The sequence below is a fragment of the Lithobates pipiens genome, unplaced genomic scaffold, assembly GCF_037356315.1.
Source record: "Lithobates pipiens isolate NorthernLeopardFrog02 unplaced genomic scaffold, aLitPip1_a1.2 Scaffold_19, whole genome shotgun sequence".
NCBI classification, from domain to species: Eukaryota; Metazoa; Chordata; class Amphibia; order Anura; family Ranidae; genus Lithobates; species Lithobates pipiens.
Genome location: NW_027507764.1, coordinates 580,984,357 through 581,006,607, shown reverse-complemented (window position 1 = coordinate 581,006,607; position 22,251 = coordinate 580,984,357). Strand labels below are relative to the sequence as shown.

The 22,251-nt window shown below is 48.7% G+C and overlaps 1 protein-coding gene across 3 annotated transcripts in view; it reads right to left on the bottom strand.

Annotated features, from left to right (window-relative positions):
- NRBP2 (nuclear receptor binding protein 2) overlaps nt 1-20,867 on the bottom strand; it is a 173,799-nt gene extending 152,932 nt beyond the window's left edge. The window contains exons 1-2 of one of the 3 annotated variants that reach the window (XM_077493454.1): nt 9,863-10,021; nt 7,976-8,202 (exon numbers count right to left, since the gene is read on the bottom strand). In XM_077493454.1, the coding sequence (XP_077349580.1) occupies nt 7,976-8,101 (126 nt within the window). In that variant the 5' untranslated portion in view covers nt 8,102-8,202; nt 9,863-10,021. Of the gene's footprint in view, nt 1-7,975; nt 8,203-9,862; nt 10,022-20,844 lie in introns of those variants that run through there. The other 2 variants (XM_077493455.1, XM_077493456.1) reach the window with 2 other exon arrangements.
- Nucleotides 20,868-22,251: the final 1,384 nt, after the last annotated feature.

Below are 22,251 nucleotides of genomic sequence, written 5' to 3'. Positions count from 1 at the left end.
ATAGTGTCCGCTGTGTACTGCGCATGCGCAGTACACAGCAACAGATTTCAAAAATAGCCGAGGATGAAGGCGCATGCGCCGTGAGTCCAGGTTCTAGCCACACCATCCAAGTGGACATAGAGTAGGAATAAAAAAAGAGCCGAACGCAGCGAGGCCGAGCCCGAAGCGCTGCGAGCAAAGCTCGCCCGCGAGGGGCCGTCTAATTTTCACAACCCTATGTCCGCTTGGATGGTGGGGCTACCACCTCCACTCACGGCGCAGGCGCCGTTCAGCTTCTGTGATTTTCCGAAGCTTCTTCTGCCCCGTACTGCGCATGCGCAGTACGGGGCGGATGCTATATGATGGCCGGACACTATAGGCCAGAACACCGGTTACAGAAGGCGGTTGGATCCTGATGGCACAGGGAACTCTAAACTTAAGACGCCTTTCGCCCTGGGGTGTTTTTCGGGCGCTTTAGCGTAAAAAAAAAAAAAAAAAAGAGCGCCTGAAGGAAGCCTCATCTGCAATCCCAATGTGAAAGCCCGAGTGCTTTCACTGTGAGGCGCTGCACTGGCAGGGCGTCAAAAAAAGTCCTGCAAGCAGTTTCTTTGCAGCGCTGAATACACCGCTCCTAAGGCGCCCCTTCCCATTGAAATCAATGGAAAGCACATGCAAAGCGCCTTGGCAGTGGCACTTTGTGGGAGCTTTTAACCCTTTATTCGGGCCACTAACTGGGGTTAAAAGCGCCCCGCTATCGCTCGAAAAACGCTGGTAAAGCACAGCTAGTTTAAACGGCGCTTTACCAGCTTTTTTCGGGGCGCTGGCAGTGTGAAAGGGGCTCTTAGACCCCCTTTCACACTGGGGCACTTTGCAGGCGCTACAGTGCTAAAAATAGTACCTGCAAAGCACCCTGAAACAGCCGCTGCTTTGTCTCCAGTGTGAAAGCCCCGAGGGGCGCTGGAGCGGTGCACTGGCAGGATGTTAAAAAAAAAAAAAAAAAAAAAAAGTCCTGCTAGCCGCATCTTTGGATCGGTCTGTATACCGCTTCTCCACCGCTCCTGCCCATTGAAATTAATACCGCCGGCAGCAGCGCTTTGTGGGTGGTTTTAACCCTTTTTTCGGGCGTTAGCGGGGGTTACAAGCACCCCGCTAGCGGCCAAATACCCCTGCAAATGCGACGGTAAAGCCTTACCGCCAACGGACCCGCTGCCCCAGTGTGAAAGAGGCCTTAAAGCACTCAGGCTTTCACATTGGCATTGCAGACAAGGCTTCTTACAAGCGCTTTGTTTTTAACGCTAAAGCTCCTGAAAAAATGCCCAAGTGTGAAAGGGGTCTTAGAGATTTTAGGTCATGTGAAAATTTCACCTGTACAGGGCATTAAAGTGTACATATGTAATCCCAAAAGGATGGGTTTGTTTTGTTTAATGGTGTGCTGCGGCGCCATTCATTCTTAACACATATGGGTACTGAGCTGGAGCTGAAAGCCGATGACGTCATCACGCTTGCTGTGCCAGAACTAGGACACATTGTGGTTAGTGATCTGTCTATGGGAGCTGGCTTATTATACATTATGATGAATGGTGTTCAGTGCCCTTATTTGTGAGTGTTTCTGGACATGCATTTTGTTAATAAAATCCCATCAGTGAGCACTAGGAGTTCCCTTTTTATTTCATTTTTCTACATCTGGTGGCATTAGGGGGATCTTATAAGGCAGAGTGAGAGTGAAGATCTGACCAATCACTATTACCCCTGCTGGGGAATGCGCGGTTTTGACCTCCTATAACTATTGAGGGCATTACCCCGAGGTGAAGACATTTTTTATATGTCACTGGGTGGGAATTCTGAAGGGAAGATCACAGATGGTTCACTTTGATCGAGAGTTGACCACTTTGGACTTGCTTTACATATTCATAACACTTTTTTTTTTTTTTTTCAGAAGTATTGCACTGTTGGGGCATGATTATCATTATTCTGGGTAGCGCTGCACTGTTTGTATTGTTTATAATATTGTCCTAGGGCAGTGGTCGCCAACCTTTCGGACCTCATGGACCACTAACTGTCAGGGCTGGGCTCAGCCCTTCCTTCTCTGAGCTGGTCGCTCATGCTGTCAGCTAATTCCCAGCTCCTATCTTTTCACAGTTACTCAGCTGTTGATGATATCCTGCTCATCAGTCCTGCCTACTTAAGCCGTTCAGCCCAGTGGATCTCTGCCTTCGCCTTGGTCAACATCACAGAAACTATCTCCTGCGATCCTGTTCAAGACTTGCTTTGCCGACATCCCTTCTGGCTCCAGATCCTGCTTGCTGTTTCACTACATTGATCCCTGACTTCTGGCTTGGCTGATTATCCGTTACGGTTACTGAACTGAATGTTTTGACTACGTCTGCTGTTTAAGAATAAAATTAAAAAGTGTGATTTAACTGTACTTCTGTCTCAGGCTGATTTGATGGTTTCTGACACCAACGTGAATTTTATATGCCTTATACACACACAATGCTCCGGCTCTCTGAACCACCCCACCAGGCTTCCTTACATAGACTCAACATTGGATCTCACCCCCTTAGCTAGTGCCCGAGCTCCATGCTTCCCCTCCCAACGCCTCCCTCTGAGTTCACAGGAGTTGGAATAGGATTGCCACCTGTCAGGGATTCACCCGGACAGTCTAGGTTTTGAATCATGTGTCTGTTCTTCAGTCTTCCTGAAAACCGGACACATTATTCAGAACGGACCGTAGCTCCCTAAGATAGTTGGTGAGAGGATTAGGCGTTCTCCTCCCTCCAGCCTGCAGGAGGTGAACTAACGTTAATCTCAGCGGCATTGCTGAGGAATAAAAGAGTAAAAAATAAAAAAATTTAAATTTTTTTAAAAAAAAAGGGTATTGTGGTGCCCGGATCTACCATACTATAGTGTACAACTATTTAGATTTATATTGATGTAGCGATTGCTTCAGCCTTTCACCATGTAGTAGCGGTCCATGCAACCACAAAAACTGCATACAAGAAAAAGAAAAAAACGACAAGCTTCCAAAAGGGGGTGGGGGGGGGGGTCGCAGTTATTGAACACTACTGTTGAGTTGATTACATTTTATTAGAAAAAACACACCATAATATCAAATATGACAAAATAGCGGTCGGAGTATAAACCTTCCAGGATATTAAAAAAGACAACGTTGTCTTCTTAATATCTGGAAGTTTATACTCCGACCGCTATTTTTGTATTTTGTCATATTTGGAATAAAGAATTTCTTTGCAGTTTGTGATCTGTGAGTACATGGGAGGGGGGACTCGGTGTGTGGAGGGACACCTGATGTAATGGAGGACTGTGCTATGTGGTGGGACTGTGATGGGGGCACCTGATGTTAAGCGGCACTTTATTGGGAACACCCGATATAAAGGGTGATTCTCATGGGACATGGATGTAAGGGGGGGGTTCTGGTGGGGGCATCTGATGCGAGGGGAACTCCGATGGGGACACCTGGTGTGAGGGGACACTCCGATGGGGGCACCCGGTGTGTGAGGGGGGCACTCCGATGGGGCACCCGGGGTGTGAGGGGGGCACCCGGGGTGTGAGGGGGCACTCCGATGGGAGCACCCGGTGAGTGACGGGGGCACCCGGTGAGTGACGGGGGCACCCGTTGAGTGACGAGGGCACTCCGATGGGGGCACCCGGGGTGTGACGGGGGCACCCGGGGTGTGATGAGGACACTCCGATGGGGGCACCCAGTGTGTGAGGGGGGCACCCGGTGTGTGAGGGGGGGGGGGGGGGACACTCCGATGGGGGCACCCGGTGTGTGAGGGGGGGGACACTCCGATGGGGGCACCCGGTGTGTGAGGGGGGGGGACACTCCGATGGGGGCACCCGGTGTGTGAGGGGGGGGGGGGACACTCCGATGGGGGCACCCGGTGTGTGAGGGGGGGGGGACACTCCGATGGGGGCACCCGGTGTGTGAGGGGGGGGGACACTCCGATGGGGGCACCCGGTGTGTGAGGGGGGGGGGACACTCCGATGGGGGCACCCGGTGTGTGAGGGGGGGGGACACTCCGATGGGGGCACCCGGTGTGTGAGGGGGGGGGGGACACTCCGATGGGGGCACCCGGTGTGTGAGGGGGGGGACACTCCGATGGGGGCACCCGGTGTGTGAGGGGGGGGGGACACTCCGATGGGGGCACCCGGTGTGTGAGGGGGGGGGGACACTCCGATGGGGGCACCCGGTGTGTGAGGGGGGGTGACACTCCGATGGGGGCACCCGGTGTGTGAGGGGGGGGGACACTCCGATGGGGGCACCCGGTGTGTGAGGGGGGGGGACACTCCGATGGGGGCACCCGGTGTGTAAGGGGACACATGGTGTAAAGGGGATTTTATTTTACCTGAAATAAGGATGGGATTAGCCTACTTTTATGTTATATTAGAGAGCAATTTGGATCTCAGCTGGAAGAACATTTTAGAAAGACATTTGTGCGTTGCATGAATGTGCACAAAATTGTGTGCATTGCTGCAATGCACAAAAAACACACATCCCTTTTGCAGGTGTGCAGTGGTGCCATCAAGTCTTGCTTTTGCACTCGTTCACCTGCGACAAAAGGTCTGGTAACAAAATAGGTTATACAGGTTTTACATCTATTGTTTCTACATTCAATGCATCAATGCATGGTGTCAGTATGGACTATCAGCGCACATGGAGAACAACATCGGGCGGCATACATCCGTCATAGTGTCGATGTGCGGCAGAAGCCCTGGGGACCACCAACATTTCCACTAGTCGGTGATCGCTGTTCTAGGGTATAGTGAGCGCCGTTTCCTTAGGACAGGAAGCGTCTTACTGGCAGGATCACAATCTAAAAATGAAGAGAAAAAAAAAAAAAGCCTAAAAAGAAAATGCAAAACCAATGCAGGCGTTATATCTAAGGACTGATAAGCTGCAAAAATTCTCCGGTTACCATTCCAATAAATGGTACCTTGTGATCAGCCAAATGTGCAGGTTTGTGGCTTTGGGAGAGCAAAAGGCAAATAGTGAGCCCCTCCCCCGAGGAGGCTCAGGAAGGCGAAGTCCGCGTGCACACACACACACACACACACACACACACAATTGTTTTCTGACCCCATACTAGTCACCCGGACTGGAAGAAGATTATTATTAATGTGACATGTATGGCAACAAAGCTGACCACAGAGAATGACCCCTGATCCACCTCCCCCCCCCACCAGGCATCAGTCTCCTCTCTGTCTCAGCCAAACAAGTGTTTATGGGATTAGAGGGGGTGGGGGAAGAGCAAATAGAGCTGGATCAAGGTCCTCTACCAAAGGTGAAAAGGTTAAAGTGCTCCGTGCCGCTCCCCCCCCCCCCCCCACCATGATGTGAGGACTATCCCAACAGCATAAGTTGCTGATCCTGCTCTTCCTGCAACCCCTCCTGCCGATTCACCCAATGCATTGGCCTTGTCTGACCACCCCCCCAGCCAAGGTGAAAATGCCAATGTGCTTGCATGCCCTCCCTCCCCAATGAGCTAGAGACTACTTTAGTAAAGCGCTGCGTAAATTGATGGCGCTATATAAGTAACTGAAATAAATAAATACTTTAGTGATAGGTTGAAGATCCTGCCATTTTGCACCCCTTCACACCCAAGGCGGCTGCCCCCACTGCCTACCCATTGTCCCTACTACATGCAGGCTGGAGTCCTTTACCACCGAAGGCAAAAAAAAAAAAAAAAAAGCCAAAGCGCTCCCATTCCCCTCCCCCGAGCTGTGAACTACTTCAGTAGTATAGGTAGGGCTTTCTTTAATATTGATTGGACCCTGGGCATAACTTTTCTTGGGGCCCCCCTCCTCCCCATGCAGTTTCGCTCTCTCCACCTGCTCTGAGACATACAATAAATAGCAGCGAGAGTCAAAATCTGTTTACTGAATCAGATCTGGCAGCCAATTGCAATCGCTGCCTGAGGTTACAGTGCATCATTGCCGCTCACTGACTGGTTGCTAGAGGTTACAGCACATGATTTTGGCTTGTTGAATGGTTGCTAGAGATTACTGTGGATATGACCACAGGTGGGCATGATATACAGATCAATGCTGCTGGCCGACCACTATTTACATATCAATAACGTCGCTATTTATGTATGAATCCCAGTAATTTATATGTAAAAACAGAGTCTGCATTACCGTAGTAGCAGCACTTCACACTGAGAAATTGGGACACAGCACAGGACTAAAACCTTGAGGGACGAGGGAATTGAAACCAGGATAGTTGGCAAGTATGAGGCAGCTGCTTTGGGCCCCACATTAATGACAAGGCCCAGGGCAGCTGCCCCTTTTGCCCTGCCTTAAAGACGGCCCTCAATATAGGTTGCAGGTCCTGCCGTTTTTTGCACCCCCCCCCCGCCTACTGAAGCGACCAAGGTGGCCACCTCTTCTGCTTACCCCTTTACCTCCTTTGCCACCCAATGCGAAAAGGCCAAACTGCTCCTAGGCCCTCCATTCCCCACGAACCGTGGACTACTTAGGTTTAAGGTCATGATGTTTTTGTGCTGAAGCGCCCAAGGCGGCCGCCTCCTCTGCCTACCCCTTGGCCCTGCCTGTAGACACCTCCACGGTCTATTACTTTAAAAAGGTAACAGGATGGCCTTTTCTAATCATCTGGGGCCATCTGCATGGCACCCAGGGCTGCTGATAAGGCAGTACAGCCGGCCCTCCTGTACCGGGCCCGGGCCCCATCAGTTCAAAAGGGGGGCTGAGCAGGAAGGCCGGCTGTACTGCCTTATTGCAGGCACCGATCCATTTCTGCCTCCCCTGCAACGCTGATAGCTTCTCCTCCTCTATTCTCCCTCCAGCTGCACTGCGGAGGATTGGTTCTAGCACATGTGCCCCCTTCCATTTGCTGTCCGCCCCCCCCACCTTTCCCCCACAGCTTCCCTCCCTTCCTCTCCCACCGGCAGCTTCTGTGGACACACGGGGGGGGATGTTTCAGAATGAAGAAGAGCGGGGGCCAGTAAATATGTTGTTTAATAGCCTCTTCCTTTCCTGAATGAACACAGTGAGCAATCGGTACCAATCAGGCCTGTGTCCATTCATCGACGAAGCATAGTAAATTGTGCTTACTATGCTTCATCTGCGCAGCTGAGGCTACATAGAAAAAAGGACTGATAAGTCTACAGTATGTCCTCAGTTACTTTCTTCTGGGGAGGGGTGGGGGCTGGGTGCCCTGTCAGGTAGGCTATATAAGGCCCCTTGATGGCACCTATGTAAATCTACTGGTCACAAACATTTCAGGTGTACGGCTACTTCAAAGCATTCTTATCAAACAGTACGAACACTTCCAGAGCCTGCGCAGACGTAATGGAACGGCAGAGGCCCACATTTCATCTTTAAAAGGATCAGTAAGGATGAAAAAAAAAGTGTCCATAAAACGTCAACATTCTATACCGCCAGCGCAATCAATCCACATCTACAGTTCATGGACAGACCGGTGCCATTCGATACGGGTCACGCCTCTGCGCTTTAATGTGCTTCGGCTTCCAAAACGTCCTACAGTTCAGGTGTAACTGGCCTGTGAGGGCGCCCCCCGCAGGGGATGAATTTTATTTTTATGGAGTTAAAAAATATTTATATATATATATATATATATATATATATATATATATATATATATATATATATATATATATATATATATATATATATATATATATATTTATTTATTTTTTTTTTCCCCCCCCCCAACTTTCATGTTAGGACCCAATACATTTCTAAGTGCGGGCGTTCTGGCAGCATACATGGTATATATATATATATATATATATATATATATATATATATATATATATATATAAATACATACATACATACACACACGGCCATCCTGTCCCTTCTGTATTGAACTGTACTCTACATTATAAAGCGCTGCGTAAACTGTTGGTGCTGTATAAATTGTAAATAATAATTATTATTATTATTAATATATTTATATTTATTTAAAAAAAAAAAAAAAAAAAAACTCTACTACCTGCTCCTTCCTTTTGTGCCACCGGCCACAGGGGCTCTCCTCCAGCACCTCGCTCTCATCCTCGCTCTCCTCCTCCTTCTCCCTCTCCGGCTCCTTCTGCGAAGGCGAAAGGTGCGCGAGAGCCATGGAGCGTCACAGCCTGCGTTCCGCCAGATCCACCACAAGAAAGATCTACTAGATTCGCTGCATACGGTCGCTCTGCGAAATCGCTTTGATTCCAGCCAATCCTAAACCACAAAAAAAAAAAAAAAAGCCACCAAATCCCAAAGTGATGTGTACAAAATTGCCAGATCCAGTAGATCCCAGGGCACAGCTGGCGTGGGATCCCAAGCCTCCCCTCCCCCCCGATGCACAGGATCCACTAGATGAGGGAGCCCTCTCTTCAGCAACGCAGGCTCCAGGGGGGGTTTAGATCCACAACACCCCAGGTGGTTGCAAGCTGTCAGAATATTCCAAAGGTGCCGATGTAGTGAATGCAGGGGATCCAGGGACCGGTATGCAGGCTCAGGTCCAGTGATCTGTGTATTGCACAGCACCCTATACACGTTGTAGGGTCTGTATTTTGCACAGCATCCTGTATATGAGATGCAGGGTCTGTGTACTGCACAGCACCCCGTTGCAGGGTCTGTGTATTGCTCAGCACCCCTTTGCAGGCTCTGTAGATTGCTCAGCACCCCTTTGCAGGCTCTGTGTATTGCTCAGCACCCCTTTGCAGGCTCTGTAGAATGCTCAGCACCCCTTTGCAGGCTCTGTAGAATGCTCAGCACCCCTTTGCAGGCTCTGTAGAATGCTCAGCACCCCTTTGCAGGCTCTGTAGAATGCTCAGCACCCCTTTGCAGGCTCTGTAGAATGCTCAGCACCCCTTTGCAGGCTCTGTAGATTGCTCAGCACCCCTTTGCAGGCTCTGTAGAATGCTCAGCACCCCTTTGCAGGCTCTGTAGAATGCTCAGCACCCCTTTGCAGGTTCTGTAGAATGATCAGCACCCCTTTGCAGGCTCTGTAGAATGCTCAGCACCCCTTTGCAGGCTCTGTAAAATGCTCAGCACCCCTTTGCAGGCTCTGTATATTGCTTGTCACCCCTTTGCAGGCTCTGTAGAATGCTCGGCACCCCTTTGCAGGCTCTGTAGAATGCTCAGCACCCCTTTGCAGGCTCTGTAGATTGCTCAGCACTCCTTTGCAGGCTCTGTAGAATGATCAGCACCCCTTTGCAGGCTCTGTATATTGCTTGTCACCCCTTTGCAGGCTCTGTAGAATGATCAGCACCCCTTTGCAGGCTCTGTATATTGCTTGTCACCCCTTTGCAGGCTCTGTAGAATGATCAGCACCCCTTTGCAGGCTCTGTAGAATGATCAGCACCCCTTTGCAGGCTCTGTAGAATGATCAGCACCCCTTTGCAGGCTCTGTAGAATGCTCGGCACTCCTTTGCAGGCTCTGTAGAATGATCAGCACCCCTTTGCAGGCTCTGTAGAATGCTCGGCACCCCTTTGCAGGCTCTGTAGATTGCCCGGCACCCTTATACAGAGAGAAGCAAGCTGCCAGAGCGAGCACAGGCTCAGTCGTGGGTTAAAGGCTCTCTGCTGACTTATCAACAGCTTCTATTTGACAACAGGCCCTGTATATTGCAGCTCCACCTCCCCCTGCAACTCCCATAACACAGCACACACCTTCCCCTTCTCACACAGAGCCCAGCAGAAACACATCACAGCTCTGCCTGCCTGTATGGCCAATCTACCCCCGCCGTGTGCTCGCCTGAGGGGTGCCAATGGGTCCTCCGAGGCTGAAGGGTGCCCCATGCCCGGTCAGGGTTAATGCTGCAGATGGCGATTGCTTAAGCTTGTTGAAGCGTATCTAAACCCCAGAATAAAAATGGAATACATTGCAGCTTACCAGTCCTTAGATGTGGTGGCTCCATTACTTTTTCTTTTCTTTTGTTTTTTTTTAAAGGCTTTTTTCACCCCCTTTATTTCCACCTGGTGATCCCACCAGTAACACACTTCCGGTCCCAGGATGACACCCTTTACTTGTTGTCTCTGCAAAATAGAAACAGAACAGGGCAGGACTACAAACACCTCCACCCCCTTTTCCTTATTTTTCCATAACAAAGAAGGGCGGGGATCTTCAGCCCTCAAAGATAACTTGAAACAATGTAACTGATAAGAGTGCAGCACAGGAAATTGCCCCCTCACAAGGTTTCTGGTAGATCAAACTGTTTTTTTATTTGTTGCACAACAAATAGAACAAAACACTTACAAGGGAGCAAGGAAGAGAGATTATTTGTATCTAAACCCAGGAATGAAAACGGTATATACTGCGGCTTACAGTCCGTAGATTTTTTTCAGGCCCCCCCCCCCTCTTTTTTAACCAGATAGTCCTAGGAATAACACACTTCCTGTCCTTGGGTGGCTAAGCTCACTCGTCCAGTGACTCTATGGAGGGGAGGGGTCAGCCCCAAATACCCCCCCCCCCCCCCCCAGTACATATCTCTCTCCAAGTACAGTTCCTGCCCCCATACCAACCTCCACCAGTACAGATCTTCCCCCATCTCAATTATAGATTATTTCCCCTCCCACAGTGCAGATCTCTGGGATTCCCTCCAGTATAAATCCCATCCCACAGTATAGATCTCCCACTCCCCCCCCTATACATTCTCTCCCAATGTCAGCTGGTGGTCCATTTTTTGGGACCAATCCAATCCCCCCCCCGGCTAATCAGATCACCCTCAATCATTGGATCACATGCCCAAACCCCCCCCCCCCCCATCTAGATCGCAGGCAGCGCTTCCTCCTCCTGCGTCTTCTCCATGGCTTCATGGCGACTACCCCTGCATCTCCTCCTCCTCCACGGCAACCGATATGATTGCTTCTCCTCTCAGCCAATCGGTTCCTGATTGGACGGGAGGAGAATCAGGAAGACAATAGTGAATATTAATTTGCTATTGTCACACAACTGGGTGGACTCAGGGTTCAGTGCTCTATGCCCCGAGCCCACCCTTTTTTGAGGCCAATTAGAGCCCCAGGTTCTAATCATGTGCTTCCAAAAAAAAAAACCCCCATTGAAATCCATGCGCCCAGCGTCCTGAATTTAGATACGGGGCAAGGCGTATGGATTAGGGGGGGGGGCATATGGATGGGCCGCCACTGTTCCCTCCTCTCTCATCGTACGGCTCTCCCCCAGTACATTTCCCCCCACCCTAGTATATGGAGGATTCCCTGCTTTCCACCAGTACTTTGCCCTCAGTATAGAATTCCTCCTCTCTCCCAGTATGTTCCCTTCCATCCTACAGTACAGATCTCTGCCCAATACAGATACCCCAGTGCATCCCTCCCAGTATTGATTCCCTCTCCTGCCAAAGTATAGATCCCCTCCCCCGGTACAGATCTCCCCCCTAGTATAGTTTCCCTCCCACAGTACAGATCTACCCCAGTATATTCCCCCTAGTCTAGATTCCCACCCCTACCACAGTACAGATCTACCCCAGTACATTCCCTCCAGGCTACATTCCCACCCCTACCTCAGTACAGATCTACCCCCGTACATTCCCTCCAGGCTAGATTCCCACCCCTACCACAGTACAGATCTACCCCAGTATAGATTCCCACCCCTACCACAGTACAGATCTCCCCCAGTACATTCCCCCCAGTCTAGATTCCCCACCCCTACCATAGTACAGATCTCCCCAGTACATTCCCCCCAGTCTATATTCCCACCCCTACCACAGTACAGATCTCCCCCAGTACATTCCCCCCAGTCTAGATTCCCCACTCCTACCACAGTACAGATCTCCCCCAGTACATTCCCCCCAGTCTATATTCCCACCCCTACCACAGTACAGATCTCCCCCAGTACATTCCCCCCAGTCTAGATTCCCCACCCCTACCATAGTACAGATCTCCCCCAGTACATTCCCCCCAGTCTATATTCCCACCCCTACCACAGTACAGATCTCCCCCAGTACATTCCCCCCAGTCTAGATTCCCCACTCCTACCACAGTACAGATCTCCCCCAGTACATTCCCCCCAGTCTAGATTCCCCACCCCTACCATAGTACAGATCTCCCCCAGTACATTCCCCCCAGTCTATATTCCCACCCCTACCACAGTACAGATCTCCCCCAGTACATTCCCCCCAGTCTAGATTCCCCACCCCTACCATAGTACAGATCTCCCCCAGTACATCCCCCCCAGTCTATATTCCCACCCCTACCACAGTACAGATCTCCCCCAGTACATTCCCCCCAGTCTAGATTCCCCACCCCTACCATAGTACAGATCTCCCCCAGTACACCCCCCCAGTCTAGATTCCCACTCCTACCACAGTACAGATCTCCCCCAGTACATTCCCCCCAGTCTAGTTCCCCACCCCTACCATAGTACAGATCTCCCCCAGTACATTCCCCCCAGTCTAGATTCCCACCCCTACCATAGTACAGATCTCCCCCAGTACATTCCCCCCAGTCTAGATTCCCACTCCTACCACAGTACAGATCTCCCCCAGTACATTCCCCCCAGTCTAGATTCCCCACCCCTACCATAGTACAGATCTCCCCCAGTACACCCCCCCCAGTCTAGATTCCCACTCCTACCACAGTACAGATCTCCCCCAGTACATTCCCCCCAGTCTAGTTCCCCACCCCTACCATAGTACAGATCTCCCCCAGTACATTCCCCCCAGTCTAGATTCCCACCCCTACCATAGTACAGATCTCCCCCAGTACATTCCCCCCAGTCTAGATTCCCACCCCTACCACAGTACAGATCTCCCCCAGTACATTCCCCCCAGTCTAGTTCCCCACCCCTACCATAGTACAGATCTCCCCCAGTACATTCCCCCAGTCTAGTTCCCCACCCCTACCATAGTACAGATCTCCCCCAGTACATTCCCCCCAGTCTAGATTCCCCTCCCCTACCATAGTACAGATCTCCCCCAGTACATCCCCCCAGTCTAGATTCCCACTCCTACCACAGTACAGATCTCCCCCAGTACATTCCCCCCAGTCTAGATTCCCACCCCTACCACAGTACAGATCTCCCCCAGTACATTCCCCCCAGTCTAGATTCCCACCCCTACCACAGTACAGATCTCCCTCAGTACATCCCCCCCAGTCTATATTCCCACCCCTACCACAGTACAGATCTCCCCCAGTACATCCCCCCCAGTCTAGATTCCCACCCCTACCACAGTACAGATCTCCCCCTGTATAGATCTCCCCCAGTAGAGATTCCTACCACAATACAGATCTCCCCAGTACATTCCCCCAGTATAAATTCCCTCCCTTACCACAGTACAGATCCCCACCAGTATAGATTCCTTCCCACAGCACAGATCCCCCCCCCCCCCTCACCAGTATAGATTCTTACCCCTACCACAGTACAGATCTACCCCAGTACATCCCCTCCCAGTCTAGATTTCTTGCCCTCCCACAGCACAGATCTCCCCCAATATAGATTCCCACCCCCACCACAGTACAGATCTACTCAGTACATCCCTCCAGTATGAATCCCCTTCCACAGCACAGATCTCCCCCAGTACAATCCCCCAGTATAGATTCCCCCCCTTACCACAGTACAGATCTACCCCAGTACAATCCCCCAGTATAGATTCCCCCCCTTACCACAGTACAGATCTACCCCAGTACAATCCTTCCAGTATAGATCCCCCCCCCCCCCCCCCCAGTATAGATTCCCTCCCCTCCCCCAGTATAGATTATCTCCACTCCCCTCCCACAGTACAGATATTCTGCAGTACATTCCCCCAGTACAGTTCCCCTCCCCCAGTACATTCCCCTAGTACAGATCCCCTCCCCCAGTACATTCCCCCCAGTATAGATCTCCCCGATTTTAATCCCTGTGTTTTGTTCTCCTTTAACCTCAGACACTCCATTAGATTCAGTGTGTTGTGTTGTTGGGCAATCTGTGGGGGGGTTGCAGAGCGATCATCACACAGGGGAAATCAGCTGACCGTCTGATGAATGAGAGATTCATCTCCTTCTCCATTCACTTCTACAGAGGGGATTATTCTCTAATTCTCCCCACTGGCTGGATAGGCAATGCGGAGATTAAAACTGCTGGATGGAGGCGGAGATGTCAAATCCTAGCAGAGGAGACCCCACTGCCCATACACCGAGGACAGCAATGTAAACCTAATTCCTAACAAATCATGAATATCATTGTAAAATAAAAATTGTATTTATCTGAAGCATGTATTCAGCGATCCTGCCATGAAGGCCCCTGTTCAGCCACTTCCTGTTATAGGGGGAGACGCTCTGTCCCCATCTCCTAATTGTGCAATACATGGGCCTCCCATTGTCACCTGGTCACATGGGCCTCCCATGGTTGTCACCTGGTCACATGGGCCTCCCATGGTTGTCACCTGGTCACATGGGCCTCCCATGGGTCACATTGCCATGAACACACATCTGACCGATGCTGCAGGAATTCTTATTTTTATCATCCACCAGATAAAAAGCTTTTCCACCTCTGTGACTCAGCAAGGACAAGAGATTACCAACAAGGGGTTAAAATCTCCCATGTATACCCGGTTCAATCTGCAGCACCGAACAATCTACGGGGAATGTACACTCAACTGCAAATTCCCTATGGGATTGCTGCTACAGATTTCTACCATGTAACAGAGGACTGCTACTAAATTACAGGAGACAGCTAAAAATGACTGACATGTTACAGGAGACAGCTAAAAATTACTGACATGTTACAGGAGACAGCCAGAGACTGCTGACATGTTACTGGAGATAGCTAGAGACTGCTGACATGCTATTCGAGACAGCTAGGGGACTGCTGACATGTTAGTGGAGACAGCTAGAGACTACTGACATGTTATTCACAACAGCTAGAGACTGCTGCCATGTTAAGGGAGACAGCTAGAGACTGCTGACATGTTAAGGGAGACAGCTAGAGACTGCTGACATGTTAAGGGAGACAGCTAGAGACTGCTGACATGTAACAGGAGACAGCTAGAGACTGCTGATATGTTACTGGAGACAGCCAGAGACTGCTGACATGTTACAGGAGACAGCTAGAGACTACTGACATGTTACTGGAGACAGTAAGAGACTGCTGACATGTTACAGGAGACAGCCAGAGACTACTGACATGTTACTGGAGACAGTAAGAGACTGCTGACATGTTACAGTAGACAGTTAGAGACTGCTGACATGTTACAGGAGACAGCTGGAGACTGCTGACATATTACAGGAGACAGCTAGAGACTGCTGACATGTCACAGGAAACAGCTAAAGACTGCTGACATGTTACATGAGACAGCTAGAGACTGCTGACATGTCACAGGAGACAGCTAGGGACTGCTGACATGTCACAGGAGACAGCTAGGGACTGCTGACATGTCACAGGAGACAGCTAGAGACTGCTGACATGTTACATGAGATAGCTATAGACGGCTGACATGTCACAGGAGGCAGCTAGAGACCGCAGACAAGTTACATGAGACAGCTAGAGACTGCTGACATGTTACAGGAGACAGCTAGAGACTGCTGAGATGTCACAGGAGACAGCCAGAGACTGCTGACATGTTACAGGAGACAGCTAGAGACTGCTGACATGTCACAGGAGACAGAAAGAGACCGCAGACATGTTACTGGAGGCAAAAACGAAAAAAGGGGAAATTTGCGCTACTAATAGCAAACAGCTGCCGACATCAGCAATAAGAGTAATTGCAATGGAATATTCGAAAAAAAAAAAAACAGAAAAGATGCAGCGCAAAATATATATATATATATATATATATATAGACCCTGGAATGTTATCCGGGGATGTGAACCAAACTATGAGGAGGTTGAACAAAAGTGCCCAGTGCATATACAATCAGCGAGTGGACTGAAAGATAAAACAATAATATTGAAAAACATTCAAACTGGTGACACAAATGTGTGCAGTGCTAAATGTATATATATTCAAGGAGTAATCCTGATGGGATATAGGCAGTGAAACCTAATGTGATACTCAAAACAAAATGTATAGACCTATGATGGCCACAAAATATCTCATAAACGATACCCTCTATATAGAGAACATAGTCCAAAATAATAACATAAAAAGTCACTCAGATGAAAATAAAGTTCGTCATATCACGTTCAATCCCTTAACCACTAGGCGTCCGCGCTATAGCCGAAAGACTGCTGCAGAGCGGACGCCAATTGCCGGGAGGCCGTCCCTGGATGCCCTCCTGTTTACTTCCGCAATGCGCGCTCCCGCGAGCGCGCATCAAGGAAGTTCTGTCCTGGCCGTGTCTCCCGGACACAGCCAGTCACAGATCACTGTAAACGGCCAATCACAGCGGCCGTTTACAGCGCGATCGGCGTGCCCAATGAGAGATGATCTCATATGTAAACATAGGAGATCATCTCTTATCGCCGGCTCTCCCTCCTCAGATAGACAGCGTGTGAGGAGGGAGAGATTAGCGGCTGCAGCGGCCGTAAGTAAAATATCTCCCCAGTGTGCCATCTGTCCCCAGTGTGCCACCTGTCAGTGCCATCTGTCCCCAGTGTGCCCCCTGTCAGTGCCATCTGTCCCCAGTGCCACCTGTTAGTGCCATCTGTCCCCAGTTCCATTTGTCCCAGTGCCATTTGCCCCAATGCCACATGTCAGTGCCATCTGTCCCCAGTGCCACGTATAAGGGCCATCTGTCATCAGTACCACGTATAATGCCATCTGTGATCAGTGCCACATCAGTCCCATGTGTCATCAGTGCCACATAGTGCCATCTGTCATCAGTGCCATATCACTGTCACGTGTCATCAGTGCCACATATTAGTGCCATCTGTCATCAGTGCCACGTATCAGTGCCATCTGTCATCAGTGCCACCTGTCAGTGTCACGTGTCATCAATGCTACGTATCAGTGCCATCTGTCATCAGTGTCACGTGTCAGTGTCACGTATTAGTGCCATCTGTCAGTGTCACATATCAGTGCCATGTATTAGTGTCATCTGTCATCAGTGCCACGTATTAGTGCCATCTATCATCAGTGCCACGCATTAGTGCCATCTGTCAGTGCCACGTATTAGTGCCACATGTCATAAGTGCCACATATTAGTGTCATCTGTCATCAGTGTCACGTGTCATCAGTGCCACGTATTAGTGGCATCTGTCATCAGTGCCACGTGTCATCAGTGCCACATCACTGCCACGTGTCATCAGTGCCACGTATCAGTGCCATCTGTCATCAGTGCCACATCAGTGTCATTGTCCTGGTGCTCCAGGGCCTTCAAAAGTGTAATAGTTAGTCAACAAGTTAGATGTGTAATTTATGCTCCTAGAACACGTGATGGCGCTCCCTGCATGTTGGGCCTCTCTATGTGGCCAGACTGTGGAAATGTCCCACACATGTGGTATTGTAATACTCAAGAGGAATAGCAGAATTTATTTTGGGGTATAATCTGTGGTATACACATGCCATGTGAGAGAAATAACCTATTACAATGACAATTTTGTGAAAAAAATAAAAATAAATCTTAATTTTGCAAAGAATTGTGGGAAAAAAATGACAACATCAAAAAGCACATCATGCCTCTTACTAAATACCTTGGAATGTCTACTTTCAAAAAAGGGGTCATTTGGGGGGTATTTGTTCTTTCCTGACTTGTTCGGGTCGCAAGAAATGAGATCGGCCACCAGTACATCAGATGTGATCAATTTTGTGCGATTCGCACCACAGCTTGTAGACTCTCTAACTTTCACAAAGACCAAATAATATCCACTAATTTGGGTTATTTGTACCACAAATATGTAGCAGTATAAATTGTGGCCAAAATTCATGAAAAAAAATAAATAATTTGCAAAATGTTATCACAGAAACCAAGATTTTTTTTTTTTTTTTTTCTAAATTATCGATCTTTTTTCATTTATAGCACAAAAAATAAAAAACACAGAAGTGATCAAATACCACCAAAAGAAAGCTCTATTTGTGGAAAAAAAAAGGACAAAGATTTCATTTGGGTACAGTGTTACATGACTGAGTAATTGTCATTCAAAGTGAGAGAGCACCGAAAGCTGAAAATTGCTCACAGTCACGCCCAGTACCTGTGTCAGTGATTCTCAACCAGGGTTCCTCCAGAGGTTGCTAGGGGTTCCTTCAGCATTGGGCAATTTCTGCCTCTCAGATAACTTCCCACCAACACCATTGATCTTTTTAGCTACCTGTAAGGAGGTAATTCTTCCCACTGACCACAAGTGTGAGGATCATTCTTCCCACTGACCATCACACTAAGGCCGCGTACACACGCGGGGACTGTTCGCTGAAACTGTCCGCTGAAACCAAGTTTCAGCGGACAGTCCGCTCGTGTGTGGGCTTTCAGCGGACAGTTTCAGCGAACAGTCCGCTGAACAAGGTTTTTCGGAAATTCCGAAAAACTGTCCGCTGAAACCTTGTTTCAGCGGACAGTCCCCGCGTGTGTAGGCTTGTTCGTCAAACAAAGTTGCGCGCATGCTCAGAAAGGATTTTCACGCCGAAAGTTATAATGCAGTGTATAGGACGTCGTATTTTTCGTCCCGTCGTACGTGCCGTTCACGTCATCGCGCACGGTTTCAGCAAACTGTTCGTCCGTCGTGTGTGGCCATGTCCGTCCATGCTAATTTTGAGCGGACTGTTTGCCGAAACTGTTTGACGGACAAAGTTGGGCGAACAGTCCCCGCGTGTGTACGCGGCCTAATGTATCATGAGTTGTAGATTTCCGAGATCGGAGAAATATTTTAAGGGTTCCTCTGTGTTGAAAAGGTTGAGAAAGGCTGACCTGTGTTATGTCCATCATAAGGCGGGACTGGGCGTGACTGTGAGCGGAGCCGAGCCTATGTATCTTGGCGGGGGCCCCCTATTGGGCGGGGCCCATGGGTTTGAGCCCAGTCAAGCCCAATGGTAAGTCCGGCCCTGCAGGTAGTCATATAGGCTTAAACGACAATCCCAATCAGAATTCCTAGCAGCCTCACCACTGGTTATCAAAAGCGGGATTCAATTGGCACCAATCATCGGATGTTTCAATAGGTACGCTCCAAATAAAAGATAATTAACTGTACCCACAGCAGGAATCCAAGTTTTAGTGGGAAATAAAGGAAAATGGAACTTCCTTAGTGAAGTACGTTGTGGTTTATTCCAAATTTTTTTTTGTTAAAAACAACTAAAAAAGGTTTAAAAACAAAGCAGAAACCTTCTGCTTTGTTTTTAAACCTTTTTTACTTGTTTTTAACTAAATGTTTTTGGAATAAACCACAACGTACTTCACTATGGAAGTTCCATTTTCCTTTGTTTCCCACTAAAACTTGGATTCCTGCCGTGGGTACAGTTAATTATGTTTTATTCGGAGCGTACCTATTGAAACATCCAATGATTGGTGCCGATTGAATCCCGCTTTTGATAATCAGTGGTGAGGCCGCTAGGAATTCCGATTGGGATTGTCGTTAAAGCCTATATGACTACCTGTAATGGGTGTCATGGGATTTCGGTGAGTAGGATGTGTGGCAGGTGTTGACGGTGGTGGAATAATTTAACCCAGACCCGGTATACATCATTATAAACATGTATTTAAATGAAAAAAAGTACAACCATAGATTCTGATGCGTACAAAAAATGATCACAGAACAAGTAAAAAAGCGTGGTATCCAAAGTTTAGAGCATATATATAGTATAGTGTTAAAGGGAAAAAACTTTGTTTTTTCTCTACCCATGCAGTAGGAAAGTGAAAAAATTGAAAATATATAATATGAATTATAAAATATTAACTATAAAGCCGCCCGTTCTAAAATTGTTAAACCAATAAAGTAAAATATGTATGTGTTAAACCGCGCTTACTATAAGTGAAACCTAGGTAAAATGACTAAACAGTGCAAACGGTACAAATCAAATATATGCAACCACTGGATTCACTCCAGTGGGGTATTACTAAGTGCGTTATTTATAAAAATGCACAAAACTGTATTCAGACATTTATATCGTGAAATCAGTCCATCGCAAATCCTTAGTGTCCAAAGTAATAAACAAACAAATGTAAGTCCAAAAAAAGGTTCATCCAAAACTTCCAATAAGAAGGTGCTTAATCCAATGTACATGTGACTGTGAAATCCTCCACCACACCGAGCAAACAGCCTACTTACCAGGTGGAGATGATCCCTAACTACAGAGATCACATACCCTGTTTCCCCTAAAATAAGAACTAGTGTGATTGTCGGTGATAGCTGCAATAAAAGCCCTACCCCCCAAATAAGCCCTAGTTAAAGTCCTTGTAGGTCTTCTTTTCAGGGTAGGGCTTATTTTTGAGGAAACAGAGTAGGGCTTATTTGGGGGATAGGCCTTTTATTGCAGCCAACACCGACAATCACGCTAGGTCTTATTTTAGGGGAAACAGGGTAGTTGCCAACATTGTAAAAAAAATGTATAGGGACACTTTTTTGGCTGTAGACGGAGTCTTATTATAAGTAAGGAGGCGGGGCATGCATTTGTAGACGTGACATAGCAAAAAAAGAAAATGCGGCGCACGCAGCGCAGAAAAATGGGCGTGGTTTACGTGGAATAGCGGGCATGGCTTATATGGGCGTGGATCAAATGGGGGTGTGGTTAGAGTCTGAGATGAACGAGAGATGGAGAAAGAAAGGGGAAAAGAGGGAGGGAGAGAGAAAGAAGGAAAGAAGGAGGGAAAGAGGGATGGAGGGACAGCAGGCTCAGATCCTACACCACAATAGAAATGTGTATTCCAGAGTTTAACAAATCAGCAGATAAAGATACTCCAAACACCTGGTGTTGGCGCATCAATCATCCCAGCACCATGGTTATTGTGGTGTCAGGATGATTGAAGCGCATTATTACTATTATTACATTTTAATATAGAATGAAATCATTCAACTCACCATAATCCAGAATCAATGGGACCCCTGAGCGTGTCCCCTGCCACGTTGCCTGCCACCAGATGCCATCAGGTGCCCCCAGCAGAGTCCGTCCTTGCATCAGGTGCCCCCAGCAGAGTCTGTCCTTACATCAGGTGTCTCCAGCGGAGTGCCTCTTACATCGGGTATCCCCAGCGGTCAGTGTCCCCAGCCGAGTGCCTCTTAAATCAGGTGTCCCCAGCGGAGTGCCTCTTAAATCAGTGCCCCCAGCAGAGTGCCTCTTAAATCAGTGTCCCCCAGCAGAGTGTTGGCTGCAGACGGTGTGTTGGCTGCAGTCTAGCTACATCTCCTCTCGTTCTTCGTGTTTAATGGAGATGGGAGGGGCCGATCCGTGCAGCTAACCCCAGGTGGAGAATTGTGAAGAGAGAAGCCGATTCATTGGCTGCACGGATCGGCCCCTCCCCTCTCCACCGAACATGAAGAACGAGAGGAGGTGTAGCTGAACACAAGGGGAAAGCTCTCACAGCGGCACTGGCGGCCTTTTTGTTGAAGCCAGGAGCCAGAACTTCTGCAGAGCCAAACATTCCCATTTATCCATGGACAAAAGGCCAAATCCCAATTTGGGACAGCCTCCGATCGGGACGAGGGTCCCAAAATCGAGATTGTCCCGGTAAAATCGGGACTGTGGCAACTATGAGATCATAGGAGCCTTTTGGAATATTGGAATAAAACTGGAAGTCCGTCTCAGCATATCCGGCCTGGTATCCAGTCAAACGTTCAAATAGGGATGGTTACCCTTATCCAGGATAAACATAGACATAAGGAACAATCTCCCATGGTGAAGTATTCCATGAAAAAGGGGGATTTATTGAGTAAAAAAGGCTTCAAAAGCCATAAAACATGCTGTAAAGTTTAAGAACATGTAAATGGACGCGGGGACGCCGTTTGCGCTCCTCCTGCGTTCCACTATGTGCAGAAGTGACATATCACGCTCGACTACACATATCACCCTATACAGTATATCTATACATTTAAAAACTCACATGTCTCATTAATGCAGAGTACCACCCAAAAATGGAACTTCCGCTTTTGGGAATCCTCCCCCCTGCAGTGTCACATTTGACACCTTTCAGGGGGCAGGCAGGAGCAGATACCTGTATAATCCAGATATTTTCTCCCACTTCCAGGCATAGATAGCCGCAGTATCCACGGATATCTATGCTATATCCGCAGATATCTATCCTATATCCGGCGCCTCATCCGCACCCCCCGCTGTCTTCTGGGAGACACACAGGTCCGAGAAGACAGCAGGTACCAGTGGAATCGTGCATGGGCAGTAGGGAACCAGGCTGTGAAGACACAAGGCTTCTCTTCCTGATTCCCTTACCAAAGATAGTGGTGCCTCCACCCGAGAGCAATCTGCGTTCCGAA